At 53.7% G+C, this 17,662-nt stretch overlaps 1 protein-coding gene across 1 annotated transcript in view; it reads left to right on the top strand.

Annotated features, from left to right (window-relative positions):
• The window catches only part of MED27 (mediator complex subunit 27), a 200,307-nt gene extending 185,577 nt beyond the window's left edge, over nt 1-14,730 (top strand). The window contains exons 7-8 of the mRNA XM_019638919.1: nt 11,999-12,076; nt 14,167-14,730. Coding sequence (XP_019494464.1) covers nt 11,999-12,076; nt 14,167-14,301 — 213 coding nt within the window. The 3' untranslated portion in view covers nt 14,302-14,730. The remainder of the gene's footprint in view (nt 1-11,998; nt 12,077-14,166) is intronic.
• Nucleotides 14,731-17,662: the final 2,932 nt, after the last annotated feature.

The raw sequence follows: 17,662 nt of genomic DNA, 5'->3' as shown, positions 1-17,662 counted from the left end.
CCCGGTGCCACAGGTTAACTTCCCGGGACCGTGCCTGCCCGCTGCACCATGGATTCCAGCCGACGCCCCCCCTCCCCGCCCAAGCCCTGGTTGACCTCCCATCACATCCCCCACTGTGACGGTCCAGAGAGGCCATCCAGTGCAGTGGCTGAGAGCCATTCTGCTGACCACTACCCCGTGTGCGGCCTAACCCGCATCAGTTTCCTCATCTGTAGAATTGGAGCATACGAGCCCCTGCCTCAGAATTGGTGTGACCTTAACTGAGTCCACAGCTGGGAGTGTCAGGCAAACTAGCCTGTGACCCCCTCGGCTTCTCTCAAGTGCTTGTCGGCAGTGGCCGCTCTGTCTCCTGCCGCGCGCCTCGTTGGCCACTCCTCCTCGTGGCTTTGCTGCCACCTCCTCCCAGTCTCTCACAGTGGACACAGTGGGGCCGACGCAGGCTCCGGAATCAGACAGGCCTGGGTTTACACTCGGCCTCTGTGCATGGACTGGCTGGAGGACGTTGGGCCAGGAGTTTAGCGGCTCTTCCTGCTCAGGTTGCTCTGCCGTAGAAAGGGAGAAACAGTGAACCCTGCTTCATAGGGTACATTTCTGAGCAGCACTGAGGTAATGCTGAGAAGTGCTTGGCACTGAGGTTGCCCGGAGTGAGCGCTCAGTAGGTGTGCGCTGCTGTTATTATCATTGTCACGGGGAGCGGCACGGAATGCCGTGCCATCTATATGTGTGGCCCATTTTGTTAGGTGTTTTTTATAAAGTAACCCAAAGCCCAGGAGCTGCCATGACAAACCCACAGACGCCCACCGAAGCATCATTCATCTTCACTTTTCTCCAGGCATGTGATCTCTTCTCCTGGACCCAAGAAGTGAGCTATAGAGGGAAGAAGGCACCCGAAATTACAGCCACCCAGCAGTGCCCTTTGGGCAGCCCTGACGTGCTGACGTAGCATCACAGTCCCAGGACCTGGAACAATCCCTCATGTCCTGTGAGGGCTAATGAGACCTTCGGTGATCCCCAGAAGGCACCTGAGATCAGTGTTTTCCGCTCTGACGTCCCATCTCCCCACCCCAGCCCCCACCCAGCAGGGACTGGGCAGAAGTTACCGGGTGCCACGACAGCAGAGCTGCCTCTTGGGCAGGGCTCGCTGCCTGCTCTGCAGTCTCTGTTCTTGCTCCTGCAATTGCCTCGATTTTGATGAGGAAGTAGGTGGTGTTGTCTTTGGATGTGCCTCTCTATCTGCAAGGCTGTTCCTGCAGAAAATAACATCACACCAAGTGGGTACAGAACAATTCAGGTATCTTTGGACTGGGACTTTCCTGGCAGCCAGCAACAGAATCTGGCATTTTACCATCTTGAAAAGCATTGAAATTTTTTTTTCTTTCATCTAAATGAAGAGTTTTAATTCCTTAATTCTGGGAAATGTCAAGGACCTTTTGTGTGACCCCTCTCAGCCCTGCACAAGGCCTTTGGCAGAAGTGGAAGGCTGTTCAGGACCCTGGAGAGTTCCCTCGCACCCACCTGGGCTGTTCCTGTTCATCCAGGCCCTCCTCCTGGGCAGTGCCTGGTGACCTCAGCTTTTGCCACCCTCTCACCCCACTTCCACTCTGCTCCCCTGTCCGCACTGGCCAAAGGCAAATCAGCAGGGTCTCACCTCCGTTATTGCTCCTTCACTCAGGGTTCCATTATGAGTGGTGCCACTGCAGAGCCACCTTGTTGAGTACTGTCCTCTCCTGAGTGAGGCCAAGGGGGGACATATGAGGTCGGTGTGGCCTCATCCTCACGGAGAGCACAGCCTGGGGCAAGCTGGGGGCTCCCGGTCACAGGTCAGGCAAGCTCAGGGCCAGGGTGTCCATAGGGTGCTGCTGTGGGGACAGGAAAGTTCAGGGCCCAGGTGGGACAGGGAAGGAGGCCCCTGGGCTGAGTCTTGAAGGGGGAGCAGGGCTTAGCCAGAAAGGAGCATTCCAGGCTTGAGCACAGGTGCAGCCGGGAAGCAGGTTTGGGAGGAGGACTTGCCGAGGCAGCTGGGTTGCTGGAGTGTGACGTGGGGCTGACAGGAGACAAGGCTGGGACCAGGTCATCCAGGACCTCACGTGCTGAGCCACAGTGTTTCGAAGGATCCTGCAGGTGGCTGCAGGGTTTTTTGTTAGTTTTCTTTTGCTTTTTTCGCCTCTGGAAGTCATCCTCAAGCATCAGGGAGTTGAGGGGCTTCCCTTTGGGATGGCAGTGCCATCTTGGTGGGACTTGAAAGACGATCAGGATATAACCTCCTCCACCCCAAACCCCCTCCCCAACAGAAAACAAAAAGCTCTGTTATGGAGGCCCTGGTATGTGGCACAGGCTATATTCAGTACTTTATAAGTGAGGTCTCATCCTTCTCAGACAGAGCTTGATCTCAAAGCTGTGACCAGGGATTTTGAGCAAGATGGCGCAGCGGTGTCTATACTCACCTCTCCAATTCCAGGCCCCACAGCCCTGCCTCCGTCTCATCCCAGAGCAGCGTCCCCAGGCTCCAGGGGACACGTATAAGCCCTTCAGAGCCATGCGAAGGGCTCCTTCATCGAGCAGAGAAGGACGTGTTGATCTCGTCTAAGTAATCCCTGGTCCCCCGGACAACGGCGCTTCCTCCTTGGGCCTCAGGCCTGTTGAACCCGTGTGTGCCAGCCCAGGGTACAGGTTAGACTCGCCACATCATGAAAGCCCCACTCTCTCCTGTACTTTTATCCCTGTTTTAGGAGCTCGTCTCTGCTCCGCTCCCGGTCACCCCCACCCCCCAGCACTTTCTAGACTGAATTCATAGCATTTCAATTTTGAAATCATGATGGCTCCCCTTCATGGAATGAGTACTTCTGGGACTGTTTTAAACATTCTTCATGAAACCAGTGCTCATCCTTGGAGCAACGTTGCTGGCAGGGCCTACCATCTCTAAACATTTAACACACTAGGTTCACACTTTTGACCCGTGGACCCACAGAGAAATTTCTCCTGAGATTCCTTGTGTCCATCTCTTTAAGGGTGGGTCTGTCCTCAGCAAAGCCCTGAGTAGAGACCCAGACTCTTGCGCTAATCTCTGTGTAGCCGTTAAAGTACATCCAGCGAATGAGAGTTTATTTTTATTTCTCTGAGTCACAGGACCAGCACGTGTACAACCAAGTAGCAAAAGTTTGGTTTTGCTCCTGTTAGTTTGTGCCCCAGAGTCTCTTTGAAACCCACCAAGATGGGAAGAGGTTTCTAGCACCATGAACGGTGCTGTGCTGATGGTCTCCCTGGGGGGGAGCCGATTCTCTAAGCCCTGTGTGATCAGCCCAGAAACCGAGGACCGCACGAGGCTGACAGCAGGGCAGTGGGTGGGTTTCTGGAGTGGCGTGAACCTGGCCCCCCTGCTGCCTGCTGGGATTAGCTTGTCCTTTAAAAAAAAAAATTTATTGGGGAGTTGGGGGAGAGGAACAGCATTGGGGAATCGGCGAAGGGGAACAGCCAAGTTGCTGTCTTTTGGTTCTTCAGTCTAGTTATGGAGGACGTCGCTTAACTGGCCCATGTTGGTATTATCATTGTGCTCTTCCTGGGTGAGGCAGATTGGTTGACGGCCACTGGACGGCCGCTCACAGCGGCTCTTGGCAGCTCACGCTGGCTGCTGGCCGCTCACAGTAGCTCACAGCAGCCCTCTGCAGCTTCACTGCAGCCTACGCCGTTGCCAGTGACTCACAGCAGCCTAGCTCCAGGTCGAGCTGCTGTTCACCATCTTAGCTATAGAGGGCGCAGCATCACTGGCCCTCATGTGGGATTCGAACCGGGGCCCTGCTGCTCAGAGCTGGCATTCGAACCCAACTCTTAACCAACGCGCCACTTGGCCGGCCCTTAGCTTGTCCTTTTTAACTATCACTGCTGGTTGACCTGAGGTGGAGCTCACTCTCCACAGGTGTTACTCAAGGTGTGCAGTCAGGTCCCACTGAAAACCCAGACCTAAAGGCAGCCGATGGTCCCAGACTTGCACTCTTACCAAGGGCCGGTGGGGGCAGTGATGATGCAGCCGAGGTCACCCAGATAGTTAATGACAAATTCGGGACTGAACCCCTGTCTCATGACAGCTGTATGTCACTTTTTTCCCACCGTACTGCCCTTTTGTTCTCATTAACGCAAGCCAGGGAGAATCTTCTCCTCATAGTATGTAGAAGCAGGTACTGGCTGAAGGGAAGCCAGAATTTGGGTCTCTACCAAGTTTCTCTGTTAAATAAGCAACTTCTAAACACTTGGGTACTTAACTTTTCCTATTTATTAATCTTGCGGGACATACTTTTCATAGTTGGAGGCCCCAGCTCTCCCAGCTTAGCAGGGGAGGCCTGGGGCTTCATGGGCCGTGTGCTGCAGATAATGTAGCTCAGTGCATTAGTCCACTGCGTTAGAAAAGCCCCACGGAACTGACTGCTGAGGCCAGCGTTCCGGCTCAGTTCCCACCAGCACTGTGCGCAGTCCTGCCCCCTCGTGGTGGGAAGTGTGTAGTGACCCGCGGCGGCCTGTTCTGTGGTTCCAAACGCGGCTGACATCAGAATTGCCTGGGGGAGCTTTTTAACAACAGGTCCTGGCCCCAGCCTAGGCTGCCTTCTAGGAGTTGAGGGGCAGTCCCCCCAGCCCCTCTGGAGCCCGCGCTCCTCGTGTCTGCTGCACTGCAAGCTTTCGCTCTGGCCCGGAAGCCCACACCTGGAATGATGCCTACAACCTTAGTGGCTCAGGAATCCCTGAGGACAATCACTGGGCGCTCAAGAAATACAAAGAGCGGAAACTGCTGGGGAATGGGAGTACATTGCGAGAGTTTTGTCCCTTTCCTGTGTCGCACTGGTCCTTTCTGTGTGTCACCGCCCTGTCCTTTGGTCTTCCTGCACTGATGGAGAACAGCCGGTCAGCTTGCCACAAAACCTGGGCTCTGGGGGCTGGCCTTACGCAGAAAATAGTCTTGGTGGACCTACGCCCGTCTCTCTGCCCCCACAGCTGGCTGGAGAGCACGAGTGGGAAGAAGGGTTTGGGCTCTATATGCCCAAGTCATCACCGCATCAGTAAGACCCCCCCTTTCTCTAGCACCCCTGTTTTAGCGCAGTACTTTTGATTTCCTTTGGTTACTGTGCACACTCCTAATTGCTGCTGGCTTTCGTTTGCCCTATTTCCCCTTCCTTCTGCAAGGCAGGGAGACTCGCTCAGCCTGGAGACCTTCTTGAGCCCCCCCACCCCCATGTCTGTGTCAGGCCCTGCTCAGGGGGGGTGCCTGGGGTGTGCCAGTGAGCACACAGGCAGAAGCTTCCAGCAGGGAAGCAGGGGAAGCGATGAAACTTGGGATGCAGTCCTGCCTCCACCCGGGGAGTCTCGGGGTCCATTCCCTCCTGGGGAGGAGATGGCCTGGGTCTGCAACCTTTCTGCACCCCCAAAAGCCCGGAATGGAGAGTCCACCAAGCTCAGGTCCTGCTCTGCTTCTCAGGAGCTGCTTGGCTTGGAAATTCTCACGGGAGCGCCATCACAGGGTCGTTGTGGAGACTGAAGTGACATAAAGACAGGACGTCCCCTATCTAGTGGGTGCTTGCTGTTGGTCAGACACTGTTCAGACACTTTCCCTCCACTGATACATTTACTCCTTGTCCAAGGTCACATGGGTCGTAGTGACAGAGCAGATCCAAGCCTGGGCCCCCGGGCAGTGTAGACCAGCTCTTCCTTACCCCGCTGCCCAGTAAACGCTGACTTGGGCTGCTGCCGTTACTGCGGGCAGTCACGTTGGGTGCAGCTAAAATAACTCGCCATCCCGAAGTAGCCACTAGCTCAGATGCCGGGAGTGAAGGTGTCAGCTGCTCCTGGCTCACAATATGGTAGAGGAGCTTTGGGACACTTGTTTTGACTGGCGTCTCCTTCTCCAGTGTGTTGACTGGCAGCTGTTTCAAGGTCTCTTGAAAGATTCCTGTCTCCCGCTCTGCACTTAGTTCCCATCCGCCTCTTTGAGCTGGGGAGGGGGGTGTCCATAAGCCCCGTGGGTGGAGGAGGAAGACACAAAGTGAGGTTCATAAAGCATAGTGGGGCTGCTGGTGGACGACGGAAGTGTCACCGACTCAAAATAAATCACGTGCAGTCCAGCCCTGGGATGGGAGGAAGCGCACCCTGAGCTAAGCTAGAAAACCTGCGGTTTTTCTCTGCCCGGAGGTGAAACGGGTCTTCCATGTGGCTCACGCCCGTTCCTCCCCTCGGGTGTGCCTGTCTCCGTGCTGCGCCCCTGGCTCCCTCACCTCACTAGCTCGCTGATTCATTGTTACTGCCCTGCCTTCTCCCCTTTCCCAGATTCGCCATCTACTTTGATCTTCTCACAAGCGCTTTTCAAACCCACACTCACTGGTGGGATGAATGGCGTCCCTTCCTAGGCCTCCACTGCCGGGCGGGGTGGCTTTTATCTCCCAGCGGAATCTCATTAGCGATACAGGACAACAGGACAAAGCTCCGCAGGCTGGCACAGAGTCCATTTAAATTAGTTAATAGCAATTGTTTATGTTGTTGCCCCAGGCCTGTTTTTTTCCACGTCTTGGACGCTGAACAAAAAAAAAACCTTGTTGAAAAGTGTAAAACAAAAATGTATTGAAGGTGGAATGCTTTGACAAAAAGGAAGATTGTTGGAGGTGAATTTCTCCAACATTCGACAACCATGCCTTGCCTGGTGCTTTGGAGTTCGGTCATGGGAACCCGAAAACCAGCAGGGATGCAGGGAAGGAAAACATGGCGAATGAGTCAGCTTTGTTTCCTTCTATTACAATATTTCTGTAATTCTGATGGCAAATTAAAGAAATTAAATGATTGTGTCAACACACACACACACACACACACACACACACACACAAAAGCCACCATTTGGCAATTGAGGGAACACTTTATACTGGACCTTCTGAAAAAGAGCCTAAATTTGGCCAGCTTGCCAGCCCAGTAATGGAGAGACTAATTACGTGCCCTCCTAGGAGTCAGACGCCAAAACAGAGCTTGGGTGCCCGACAGCAGCCACATCTGAAGGAGGACATTTCCCAGATAATTCAGTTTGTTCTGCTCTAGTGGCCACCATGACAGATCCAGGCTGCGCCTCACATCGGGACCCTGGCTTTCCAAAAACTTCACCAAGCTGGGAGGTGCTGGGCAGATGATGCCTGGGGCCCCTGGGGCACAAGCCTCCATCAGCAAGCCCGGCGAGCTGGCCAGGGGAGGGAGGCAGCGTGGGCTCAGGCCTGCAGTGTCCGGGCTCAGCCGCCGCGCCTCACCATGTGCACGTCACCATGTGCTCCTCAACGTGTGCGCCTCACCGTGTGCATTGTCTCACCATGCGCGCCTCACCGTGTGCGTGACCTTGGGCACCCCCGCCCGCCGCGCGCCAGTCTCCGTTTCCTCTTCTGTAAAGTGGGAATAAGGAGCACGCCCACCTCAGCTGCTGTGGGATTCAGTGCGAGGGCGCACGCGTCATAAACTCGCACTGATGCAGTGCCGATAAGTTAATAATCCGAGGGTCCTGAGGAAGCACCTTCCAGAAGTGGGAACGCCAGCACCCGTGGAAATGTCTCCCCGCCAGTCCACAGCACCACTGTGGAGTTCAGGCAGATTCGCAAGAGACAGGCTGTCCCTTCAGGTTTGTGCTCCTTCGCTTCGTGCCTCAGAATCAAATGCCTGCCCCCTTGGGAATACTCTGCCACCTGGCTGCTCAAAGCCTGGCCTCTCGCCAGCAGCCTGGTGTCACCTGGGAGTCAGTTGGAAATGCCCAGTCTGGAAAAAGCCCCACCCCAGACCTACTTAATCAGCGTGTGCTTGGTAGCAGGGTCCCCCGGGACTGTGTGCTCATTAACATTTGCATCCTTCTGCATTTTCGCACCGCAGAACAGCTGCGGAGACCAGCGCGATTTCTGGGCCCCTCCCAGAGAGTCTGAGGCTAGGGCTGCGAGGGGCCCGGGACGCGGTGGTGCCAGCGCTGCTGGCCCATGAGCCACATTTCAAGCAGCACTGTTCTAGAGGCTAGAGGGGACATTTCCTTGGCCGCAGCTTGAACTCATGTGCGCCCTCACTTGGGGGACCTGGCAAACGGGAAACAAATCTCCAAGGAGGCTATGTCAGCGTGAAGAGGAGAGGTGATGCTGCTGTAACCAATAGACTTCACACTTTTTGTCGCTTGTGAGCATTTCTGGCTCACGCTGCTCACCCATCCTGAGCTGTCAGGGCCGGGCTCCTCCTGCTCACTCAGGGACCCAGGCCTAAGCGAGGCTCCGCCACCTGTAGGCGGCTCCTAGCATTGCAGAGGGGTCAGGGCATGGAGAATGCACACTTCCCTTCACGCCTCCAAACGGAAGGAACACACCACTTCCACTTCCTGGTGTGTTGACTGGAACCAGCCACGCGGCCCCACCTAACTGAAAAGCTCCCATGTGTTGGAGGACAGGGGAGCCGGGCAGTGAGCCCTAGGGACCCCTGGCACAGACGGAAAGGCCAGGGTTCCCAGCAGGCTAGGGGGCACCCGTGGTCCTGAGTCCGCAGCTTCCGTTTCCCTTCCCCACATGCACCGAGAGCCTCCGTGTCCGGCACTAGACAGACAGGGCCTGGCCTCTCAGAGTTCACAGCCAAGTTAGGGAAACGGGCGCTAAGCAAAGAATGATCCGAGCAAGGAGACATGACCCACAGGGAAACCTGGGAGTCTTCCCTAAGCACATGGGTCTAAACCCGGCCCAGAAAGAGGAGCAGGAGGCGGGGAGGAGACGGAGCACTCGGGGGGTTGGGGTAGGGGGGGTGAGATGTTTTCAGAGAGGAGGGCAGAGGAGCAGGCCCTGCAGCGTCTTGAATGCCAGCTTCTCACTCCTGGATTCTGTCCTGAGTGTGGTCACGTGTCTGAGAGGTTTCCAGTTTGATTCATAGCTTAATCACTAGTGCTTATTGAACAGTATGCATGTATGACTTACCGGTAATGTGAGCCTCACGGTTGTCCCATGTGACAGGTACTGTTTGTTCTTATCCCCATTCCCCAGATGGGAAAACAGCTAAAAAAGATGAAGTCATTTGTCCCAGGGTGGCATTGCTGGAGGAGGTGGAGCCAGAATTCAGACCTGCAGAGCCCCAGCCCTTCTGAGGCAGGACTGGAGGGCACAAGGGCAGGTGGGGGGAGCCAGCTGGGCTCTTCTGGTCCTGACGGGGAAGCCGCGCTTGGGCTGGAGTGGGAAGAGGTGGGGGTATTCAAGACGGATGCTTCGTAACGCCAGGCCTCGGAGACGAGTGAGCCTGAGCGGTGGGACAAGCCCAGGTGCCTGGCTTAGACCCCTGGGTGGGCGGCGGGGTCACCCCTCAGCACCAGGAGGAGCAGGTCTGGAAGAGGCGTTAGTCGTTCCTGTCATGAGCGTGATGCCTTGCCTGGCTCGGCACCGCGCACTTGTCAGAACTCAGCCAGAAGAGGTCAACTCCAGAGGGAGGAGGAGACGGGCACAAGTTCGCCAGTCCAGGCACCCAGGGAGCAGGAGGGTGGGGGCAGACGCTGGGCAGTGTTTGGGGAGAGGCCCTAAACCCCAAAGGCCGCAAGGGTGAAGCAGGCTGGGCGTGAGACCCGGGGATGCCGGCAAGCTGCAGTGTGTACCCTGCCCTGAAGCCACCTGGGCCCCACTGGCGACGGCCACTGGGATGTGGGGGCCAGGACAGGGCCAGGCTACGCTCAGCAACACCTGGACCTGGGCCTTGTGCCCGCACATCCCATGTTGGACCCGTGTCACCCTCACCCTCACCGTGACCCATGAGGCAGGTGCACTGTTACTGCCCCCAGACCTTCGGACACTTCCAGAAAAGCTGGGGGTCTGAGTGGGTGAAGTTTCCTGAATGTTAAATGTTGGTCATTCGTGTTAAAAACCATAAGAAGAAAAGCAAAGATAAAGTGCAGCCAAACAGCCATCCGGCCTGGGAGGTGGCCTCTGGTTGGCCATCTGGTTAGAGAATCAGACCCCAGGCCAGGTGCTCAAGCTGCTGAAATGGACTCGTCCCTGGGGACAGCAGGGATGACAAAGCCAGCCTGGCTTCCGTGCTGTGACAGTGGCGATGTGTGGGGCACTGGTGGCTGTGTTAGGGGCACTGGAAACTAAATGGTAGGGGCAGGAGAAAGAATTCTCCAGAAACTTGGTTTCTTTTGTAATGGCACATGTGATTGTAGGGAATGTCCTATCAGCTTATAAAATGGCACTTGCGGGATTTTTTTAAGCAAGTCATCTGAACGGGTAAGAACCAAGCCGCCAAGCTCGGGACCCTTGGGCCGAGTTTGCTGCTCTGTAGCAGCAGTTAACTTCACCCTACCAGGCACCCGCCATTTTGCCAAGTTATCATTACTACTGTTTAAAAAAAAAACATTGCTCATAATAGAAAGCTGTCAAAATGCTTAAAATAAAAAGTCTATGCACTTGAAGGAATAAGCACCGTTTATCTTGAAAGTCACTTGGATGAGAATCCCTCAGCAGGGTTGAATACCTGCACCGTTCGCTGGGTTTGCAGGACGGCCGGGGCAGGGGTTTCTGGTTTGTGGCCTTGGGAGTGGGCATTTTTAAGTTTCTCTATTCAACAAATATGTATTGAGCACCGGCTAATAATGCCGGGGGATGTCGTAGGCCGGGGGGACACAGTGTGATCCCTGCCCCTACAGAGCTGAGCAGCTAGTGCGGTTCACCAGCCACCAAGCAGGCCGTGAAGGTCTGGGGGGTGGGGGCAGAGGGCAAGTCCAGAGCACGGGAGATCAAAAGAGAAGGGGGCAGGCTGGAGGGTAAGGCTTCACGTCTTGCGCGGCCATTATATCCACGGGGAAACTGAGGCTTAGAGAGGGTCTGGAAGACTATGGACGCCGGGGTGCCTGTACCCTCACTTTGAGGGGCGTGCCCTCTCTGACCTTGGGTGTGGACTCATTTCTGATCATGGGGCCTGGTCCAGCCCTTCTGGCTTCTACCTGACTAGTGAGCTTCACTGCCCTTAGGCCCCTAGCACGTCACACAGTGTTCTCGGGGGGCCTGGAAACTGGTAAGTCCACACAAGGTAGACCCGTGTTGGTTCTTGTGCACAAAGTTTTATTTTGTTGTTTAACCACAGCATTTGTAATGGCAGGAATCCCTAATGAGGACAATCAAATAAACCATGTGTTAGAACATAACCATCAAATTAGATTAAACCTGTTAACTTGCTGATGGATAGCAGGCATTAGCAATCGTGGTGTCATCGAATTTCCAAGCTCCAAGGGATCTTAGACCAGCCCTTTGTTTTCCAGAAGGGACACTGGGACCCAGAGAGGTCAGGTAATTGGATCGGGGTCAGCGGACAGTGCCGGGGCTAAACTCAGGGTGCCTTCCATCCGGTCACCAGGCAGTGGTGCCCTTGGCCCTGCTGGTGAGGCCTCTTCTTGGAGTTACGGGAGGGGCGTGGCCCAGCAGGGTGCTGAAAATAGGCCCCGCCTTCCCGAGAGCTGGTTGAGGAACACTTTGGCCAGGCGCCTCAGAAAGGTATTAACAGCAAGGCACAAAGGAAGGATCGTCAGAAATTACCAGATCCCTGGTCATAAAACCTACATGGCCACAAATTCTGAGACAGAGTGAGAGAGGAAGGAAACACAAGGACCAGTCACACTGCCAGGAGCCGTTCCCTGTCGGGGTGAAGTAGGTGTGGACAGATGGGAAGGCTCCTGTGCACAGCGACCGCTGGTGAGCCACTCCCTCTGAGATCGCAGCCTCTGCCTCGCTACACCCCGGCTCCCGCCCAGGGGGTTTTCCGTTTCTGGAACATTCCACACTCCACTTGCCTCCAGGCCTGCATGCCTTCCTCCTTTCCGAGCCCCCCTTCGCCCCCCCTCCCAATTTTGCTAACTGATTTTGGTACTTCAGATTTAATTTTGGATGTCCTTTTCTTCAAGAGACATTTAAAAGCAGATTTTTGTCATCTGAAAGGACTGCATTCGTCTTGTTCTCTCTGCGCCTCTAACTGCGTCCTTGTCCTTGGTTTCCAGGTGACGGACCATGCCACCACCGCCCTGCTACACTACCAGCTGCCCCAGATGCCAGACGTCGTGGTCAGATCCTTCATGGTAAGTGGCTTTAAGAACTCACTCACATTTAAACCTGTGAGAACGAGCAGCGGCAGGTAGGCGTCGCGTCTTCAGGTTGTGCGGGCCTCGCCGTGGGAGATGGGCTGGGTTGAGCTGATACTGTCTCTAAATTGGGAAGGGACGTCGGAGAAGCCACTTCCGCTTACTTAACTGCTGTTTTCTATCGTTGCTGAACAATTGGCGGTTTCAGAAGTGATCTTCCAACAGTTTCCAACATTGATTTAGTCGGTAGATATTTATTGAGTGCTAACCTGTGCCAGGCCCTATGCTCGGGCCTGAGCAGCTTGCAGTTCCCCCGAGACACTTAATCCTTAGGTTTTCAGAGTGGGAGCTCAGGATGGAGAATGACCCCCAAACAGCCATCCCACTGGCGTGCTGGAGTCAGCTCCTGCCAGCTCTCGTTAGATGTTCAGAACTTTGCCAGCCAGTTGTTCAGCCATTGGCAGCTTGGAATCGAACCCGGATATTTGCACCATGGAAATCAGCAAAGCCCCACCAGCCCCAAAGCCGCACACTGCTGCCTGAGTTTAGCCCACGACCACCAGCTGGCCCAAGCAGGGCCGACACCTGGCCCCAGCCCGTCCAGACAGAACGGGCCAGCTGTTTGAACAGCACACTGACGCGGCTTCAGGCTCACATCAGTAGGCTCCATCTTTCACTGCCGCCAAAATTCCTTTTTTAATTCATGCTAGAAAGGCTGCCAGCTGGAGAACCTACTGGAAAGCCTTACCTGTTAGCAAGTCCAAATCAGTGTTGACAGCTAGGTGGAGTAGTTGCTCATGCAATCCGTCCGATCACGTTTGCCTCAACTACTGAGCTTCGTAGAGAGTCTGTGATTCATTTCTTGGGAGACGCACACCTGGCTTCATGGTGCTGGAGGCGGGAACAAGCAAACCCAGGTGCTCGGTACCGCCGTCCATGTCGCGGTTCGTTCGTGTGTCCAGAAAACAATTGAGCTGACTGTCTTCATCGAGCTCTTCATTTCTAAATGAGCACAAAGGCTTGTTTTATAAAACCTTACGTGTTGTAATGCCCACTTGCCCTTCAGTGACTGACTTTGGGACTTGGGGAGGATTTGAATTGGATTAGCACCGAAGGATAAATTGTTTAACTGAATGATCCATTGACCTCGTGTTTATTGCCCAAACTCCCTCGCTAGCCTTTGGAACAGGGACAGTGTCGCTAGGGCAGTCTGCCACCATGAGGGCAGCTGTGATGAAGGCAGAAGGATTCGTATCAGAAACTCTGCCAGCCTCTGCAAAGAACAATTTTCCCTTATCGATGTAGTTCAGGAGGACGTTAAGTGATGAGATTCATGTGTCCCTGTCACAGCAAGGACTTGCTTAACTTGCTTACCTATTGCTGTGGGGTTTGGGTTGCGTGTTTTTTTGTTTGGTTTTTGTTTTGGGTTTTTTTGGTAGCGAATCTCCTTGAGTTTGAGAATTGAGTTATATGAGTCTCATCCTTATGTATGATGCCCGAGAGAACTCTGCACTCTGAACCACTCAAGTGCGTTATTTGCCGCTTATTATGTTACTTGGTGGCACCAGGTTGTCCCCGCCCTCCCCCAGGTGTGCTGGGCCACAGTGTGACAGTGAGTGATGACCTCTGAAATCCGATTAGAAAGAAGACACGTTGACCTCAGTGGAGAATTCTAAAGTCGACACAATGCTCAGCCTTCCCCCGCACGTGCACATGGCCTCTGCTTGGCCGTGGACAGGAGAGGATCAATACTAATATTCAGAAGACAGGGACTCACAAACGAAAGGTGGTTCCGTGCAGCGGGAGCCACAGGCCTGGGGCGTAGTTCCTGGCCATCCCCCGGGAGCACTTCCTGCCTTTGAGAGCAGGAATTTCTATTTTAAAACCTGCCTCCATCAGGAGGGGCCGGGCAGCGGCCGCTATGACCTTGTGGATCCCATGCAGCACTGCCGCAAAGGCCCAGGGCCCCTTCAGGAATCACAGGCACCTACGTTCCCTGTCCTCAAGGTCGTTAAGCATGACAGGAAAATGTCATTGGAAGCGCCCGGATTCGATTGATTTCATTTCTCTCCTTGCTCTCTTTTTAGACCTGGTTGAGAAGTTACATAAAGCTGTTCCAGGCCCCATGCCAGCGCTGCGGGAAGTTTCTGCAGGATGGCCTTCCCCCCACGTGGAGGGATTTCCGAACCCTCGAAGCCTTCCACGACACCTGCCGGCAGTAGCCCCGCCCGCCCCGCCCCGCCAGCGCAGACCCCCAGGCTGCACCCTTCCAGACAAGCCCCAAGTGTACGCATGGCTCAGCATTTTTTCACTGCCCCGTGTCAACGCAGCCCCCTGCCCCTTTGGTAAAACAGCATGCTGTTCGCTAAGACCAAGCCCCTGGAATAACAGTCCATCTCTGTGTGCATGGAACTGATTCGACACGTTACCCAGATATGGGAGGCCGGGAAAACTGCCTGAGGACTCAGCATGAGAAAGCTGGGTAGCGTGACCCTCCGTGTGCGTCAGCATCAGGAATTCACCCCCCTGGACCGCGTGCTAAGTCCTGTCCATGAGCCGCTGTGGTTGGAATGAGCCCCCGTTCATACGTGTTGTGCTGAGTGTTTGGTTTTGTAACTTATTTTTAAAAGCAATAAACCTTTTGTACCCAGGACAAGGCTTCGTCTTCTGTTTCTTAAAGCATTTTTTACGTTCAGTTCGGTGAACATGTGAGCAGATCTGGGCCTTTTGGAGAAAGAAACTTAGTACCGTCTACATACGAAACAGTTCTTCCTGAGGACACGTTCCCTGCTTCTTGCTTTCAGGACAGAGGGCAGTGTTGACAGATACTCCATTTGGAAAATGTTCTGGTGGCTTGAAAATGGATTGTCCTGTTTCAGGAAAAAAGTGCATGGACGTTTCTTTTTGCTAAACCAGTAACACACGCCCCCAAAAGGAAAGGGACCTGCCTATGTCACCAGCTACTGTAGAACACGTGTGAGCAGGCGTGACAGGTGTGCCTGGCTTGTTTGTGCTAAATTTTGACCTAAATATTACTGTGAATAGATTCCAGCCCAGCCTTCTGAGTTCATCCAGGGCCTTGACCCCACATTTAAAGCCATAGCCTAAGTTTATATGAAGCAGCACTGACCTGGTGAAGTCCTTGAGAAGGGTGTCCCGAGAAGACCCCGAGCCTTCCCGGCCCAGCCTACCCCATAAATTACACTCTGTTTGCCGTGAACGATGCCAGAGGGATGCTATCATCTGAGATGTCCGAAAGAATGAGTGGTTCCTACCTGGATTCTGGTATCACCCAGACACTTCCCCACTTACCCCGCCAGGCTGAAGGGCCAGAGGATGAAGGGCTTGAATGACGGGTGAAACGATAGGACAGTGCCGCTCCGAGGATGGGCCAGCCAGGTCGGCATCGTGGGCGCTGATGAGAAGCGCGGATTCTCGGGCTCCGCTCAGACCGACCGCGTCAGATCCTCTGCGGGGGAGGGTCCAGCAACCTGATTCTGAGTAAGTCCCCCAGGGGGCTCTGAGGTGGGCCTGACAGAGCCACCGCTCTGTGGGGGAGATGGCCCTGCGCCCAGTGCCCGGCCTGGAAATTGTGATGAGAGCCCATGTGGTGTAATGCAGGAGTGTCTCCATACAGCGGGTGATTTTAGATTAAATACCATGGTTCATCACTTTTAAAATGCCTTTGCTTGTAAGATGCACCGTTGTTTTATGAACCTCTAAGAAAGAGAATCACACTGCCAATTAAACGGTGGCACAGGACTAGTGACGAGCCCGTGTGACACGAGTCAGTCATGCCAGCCTTTCATAGCTCTGGATTCCTTTCATCTACTCCAAGAGGGCTGGCAATTCCTCCTGCCCCAAGTCACGTGACAGGAAGTCCCTTCGCAGGGCTCCAGCAACAGAGCAGAACACAGCTTCTGTGGGTATCTTCTGAGACACACGCGTTGCTTTGTAAAAACACAGAATTGAGGGCATTGGATATTTACAGGAGTTCCCCGTTACCCACGGTTTCACTTTCTGTGGTTCCAGTTACCTATGGTCAACGGCGGTCCAAAAAATATTCAATGGAAAATTCTAGAAATAAACTATAAGTTTTAAATTGCACGCCATGATGGAATCTTGAATTGTCCCTTTCTATCCCTCCCAGGACGTAAATCACCCCTTTGTCCAGAGCATGCATGCTGTACAACTGTGGGTTACCAGATCAACTGTCACCAGATTGCAGTGCTTATGTTCAAGCCACCTCCTTTGATGTAAGCATGGCCCCAAAGCCATTCACATAACTTTATTACAGTAGGTTGTTATCATTTTATATTTTATTGTTAATCTCTTACTGTGCCTAATTTATAAATTCAACTGTATCATAGGCATGTATGTATAGGAACAAACGTAGTGTATGTAGGGTTCGTTACTATCCGCTGTTTCAGGCATCCACTGGAGGCCTTGGAACAAATCCCCCATGGATCGGGGGGCCGGCCCTAATAACATCTGTCTCATTGCTGCATGTCTTTTTGAAGACATGTAAATGGCAAATGGACTGACCCCTGCAGGACTGGAGGTGCACGTAGCTCATGGGAAGTGACAACAGTATGACCATCAGTGACCACGTGGAGCATGTGTAAGTGACAGGTCCATGCAACTGCCAGCTGGCTGTCGGCACACCTCAGAGATGTGCACATGTGAAAAAACAGCCCTCTGTCGCCTGATGAAATCCTGCTAACGGTAAACCACGTTGTGAGACAGCTACAGTAAGCCCCTGACTTAACATTTGGGCTGTGAACAAATCGCAGAAGTAGCTCGCGTGTCTGCCGGACATTGTCACTGTTGTGCTGCTGTGTGCTCACTGTCCAGTGCGATAGTGTAGAGTAAGTAGTATAGTGCTCCATCAGAGCCCAGGGTGCCCGGAAGCAAGAGCAAAAGCAGTGGTGATGTGGAGGGGACTGCTAGGAAGCGCAAAGCAATAACCATGGAAACAAAAGTGAAAATAATTGAGATTGGACCGAGGCGAAAAGATGGTAGACGTCGCTCGTTCTTATAACATGAATCGTTCAACCATTGGCTTTCCAGTGTATATTTGCGTCAAAGGTGTATAAGAGTCACTTTGTCGGATCTACGAACAAATCCGACTTACGAATGTTCTCCCGGAACGGAACTCGCTCATAAGTCGGGGACGTACTGTACTTGGATTTTTAACTGTTTGAATCCTGATTGCCACACATCTGAGGGTCCCCTCGGTATCAGCGGTCTCTGACTCTTGCCAAACCTTGTTTTCAATAGCGCTCAGAGCTTCGGGCAGGCAGTAGCGTCTACTTAGAGTTTGACGGCTTTCTTTTTCTGTCCAGTCTTTAGTGATACCTTCTATTTGTGGTAAATGAGCCCTGTTCCCCATTTATAGCAGTGATACTGAGTTTCCATTTTAAACAAATGTATTTAGGTAAAAAAGGGAGAGACCATTGAAAAAAACTATTAAATAAAGAATAGTGTGGGGCCAGCCGAGTGGCGCGTTGGTTAAGAGCTGGCTTGGGACACCAGAGGGCCCCGGTTCAGATCCCACATATGAGGGCCAGTGACACTGCCCTC

Source organism: Hipposideros armiger, unplaced genomic scaffold (genome assembly GCF_001890085.2).
Source record: "Hipposideros armiger isolate ML-2016 unplaced genomic scaffold, ASM189008v1 scaffold_3, whole genome shotgun sequence".
Classification (NCBI taxonomy): Eukaryota; Metazoa; Chordata; class Mammalia; order Chiroptera; family Hipposideridae; genus Hipposideros; species Hipposideros armiger.
This window is presented reverse-complemented; position numbering and strand designations above follow the sequence as displayed.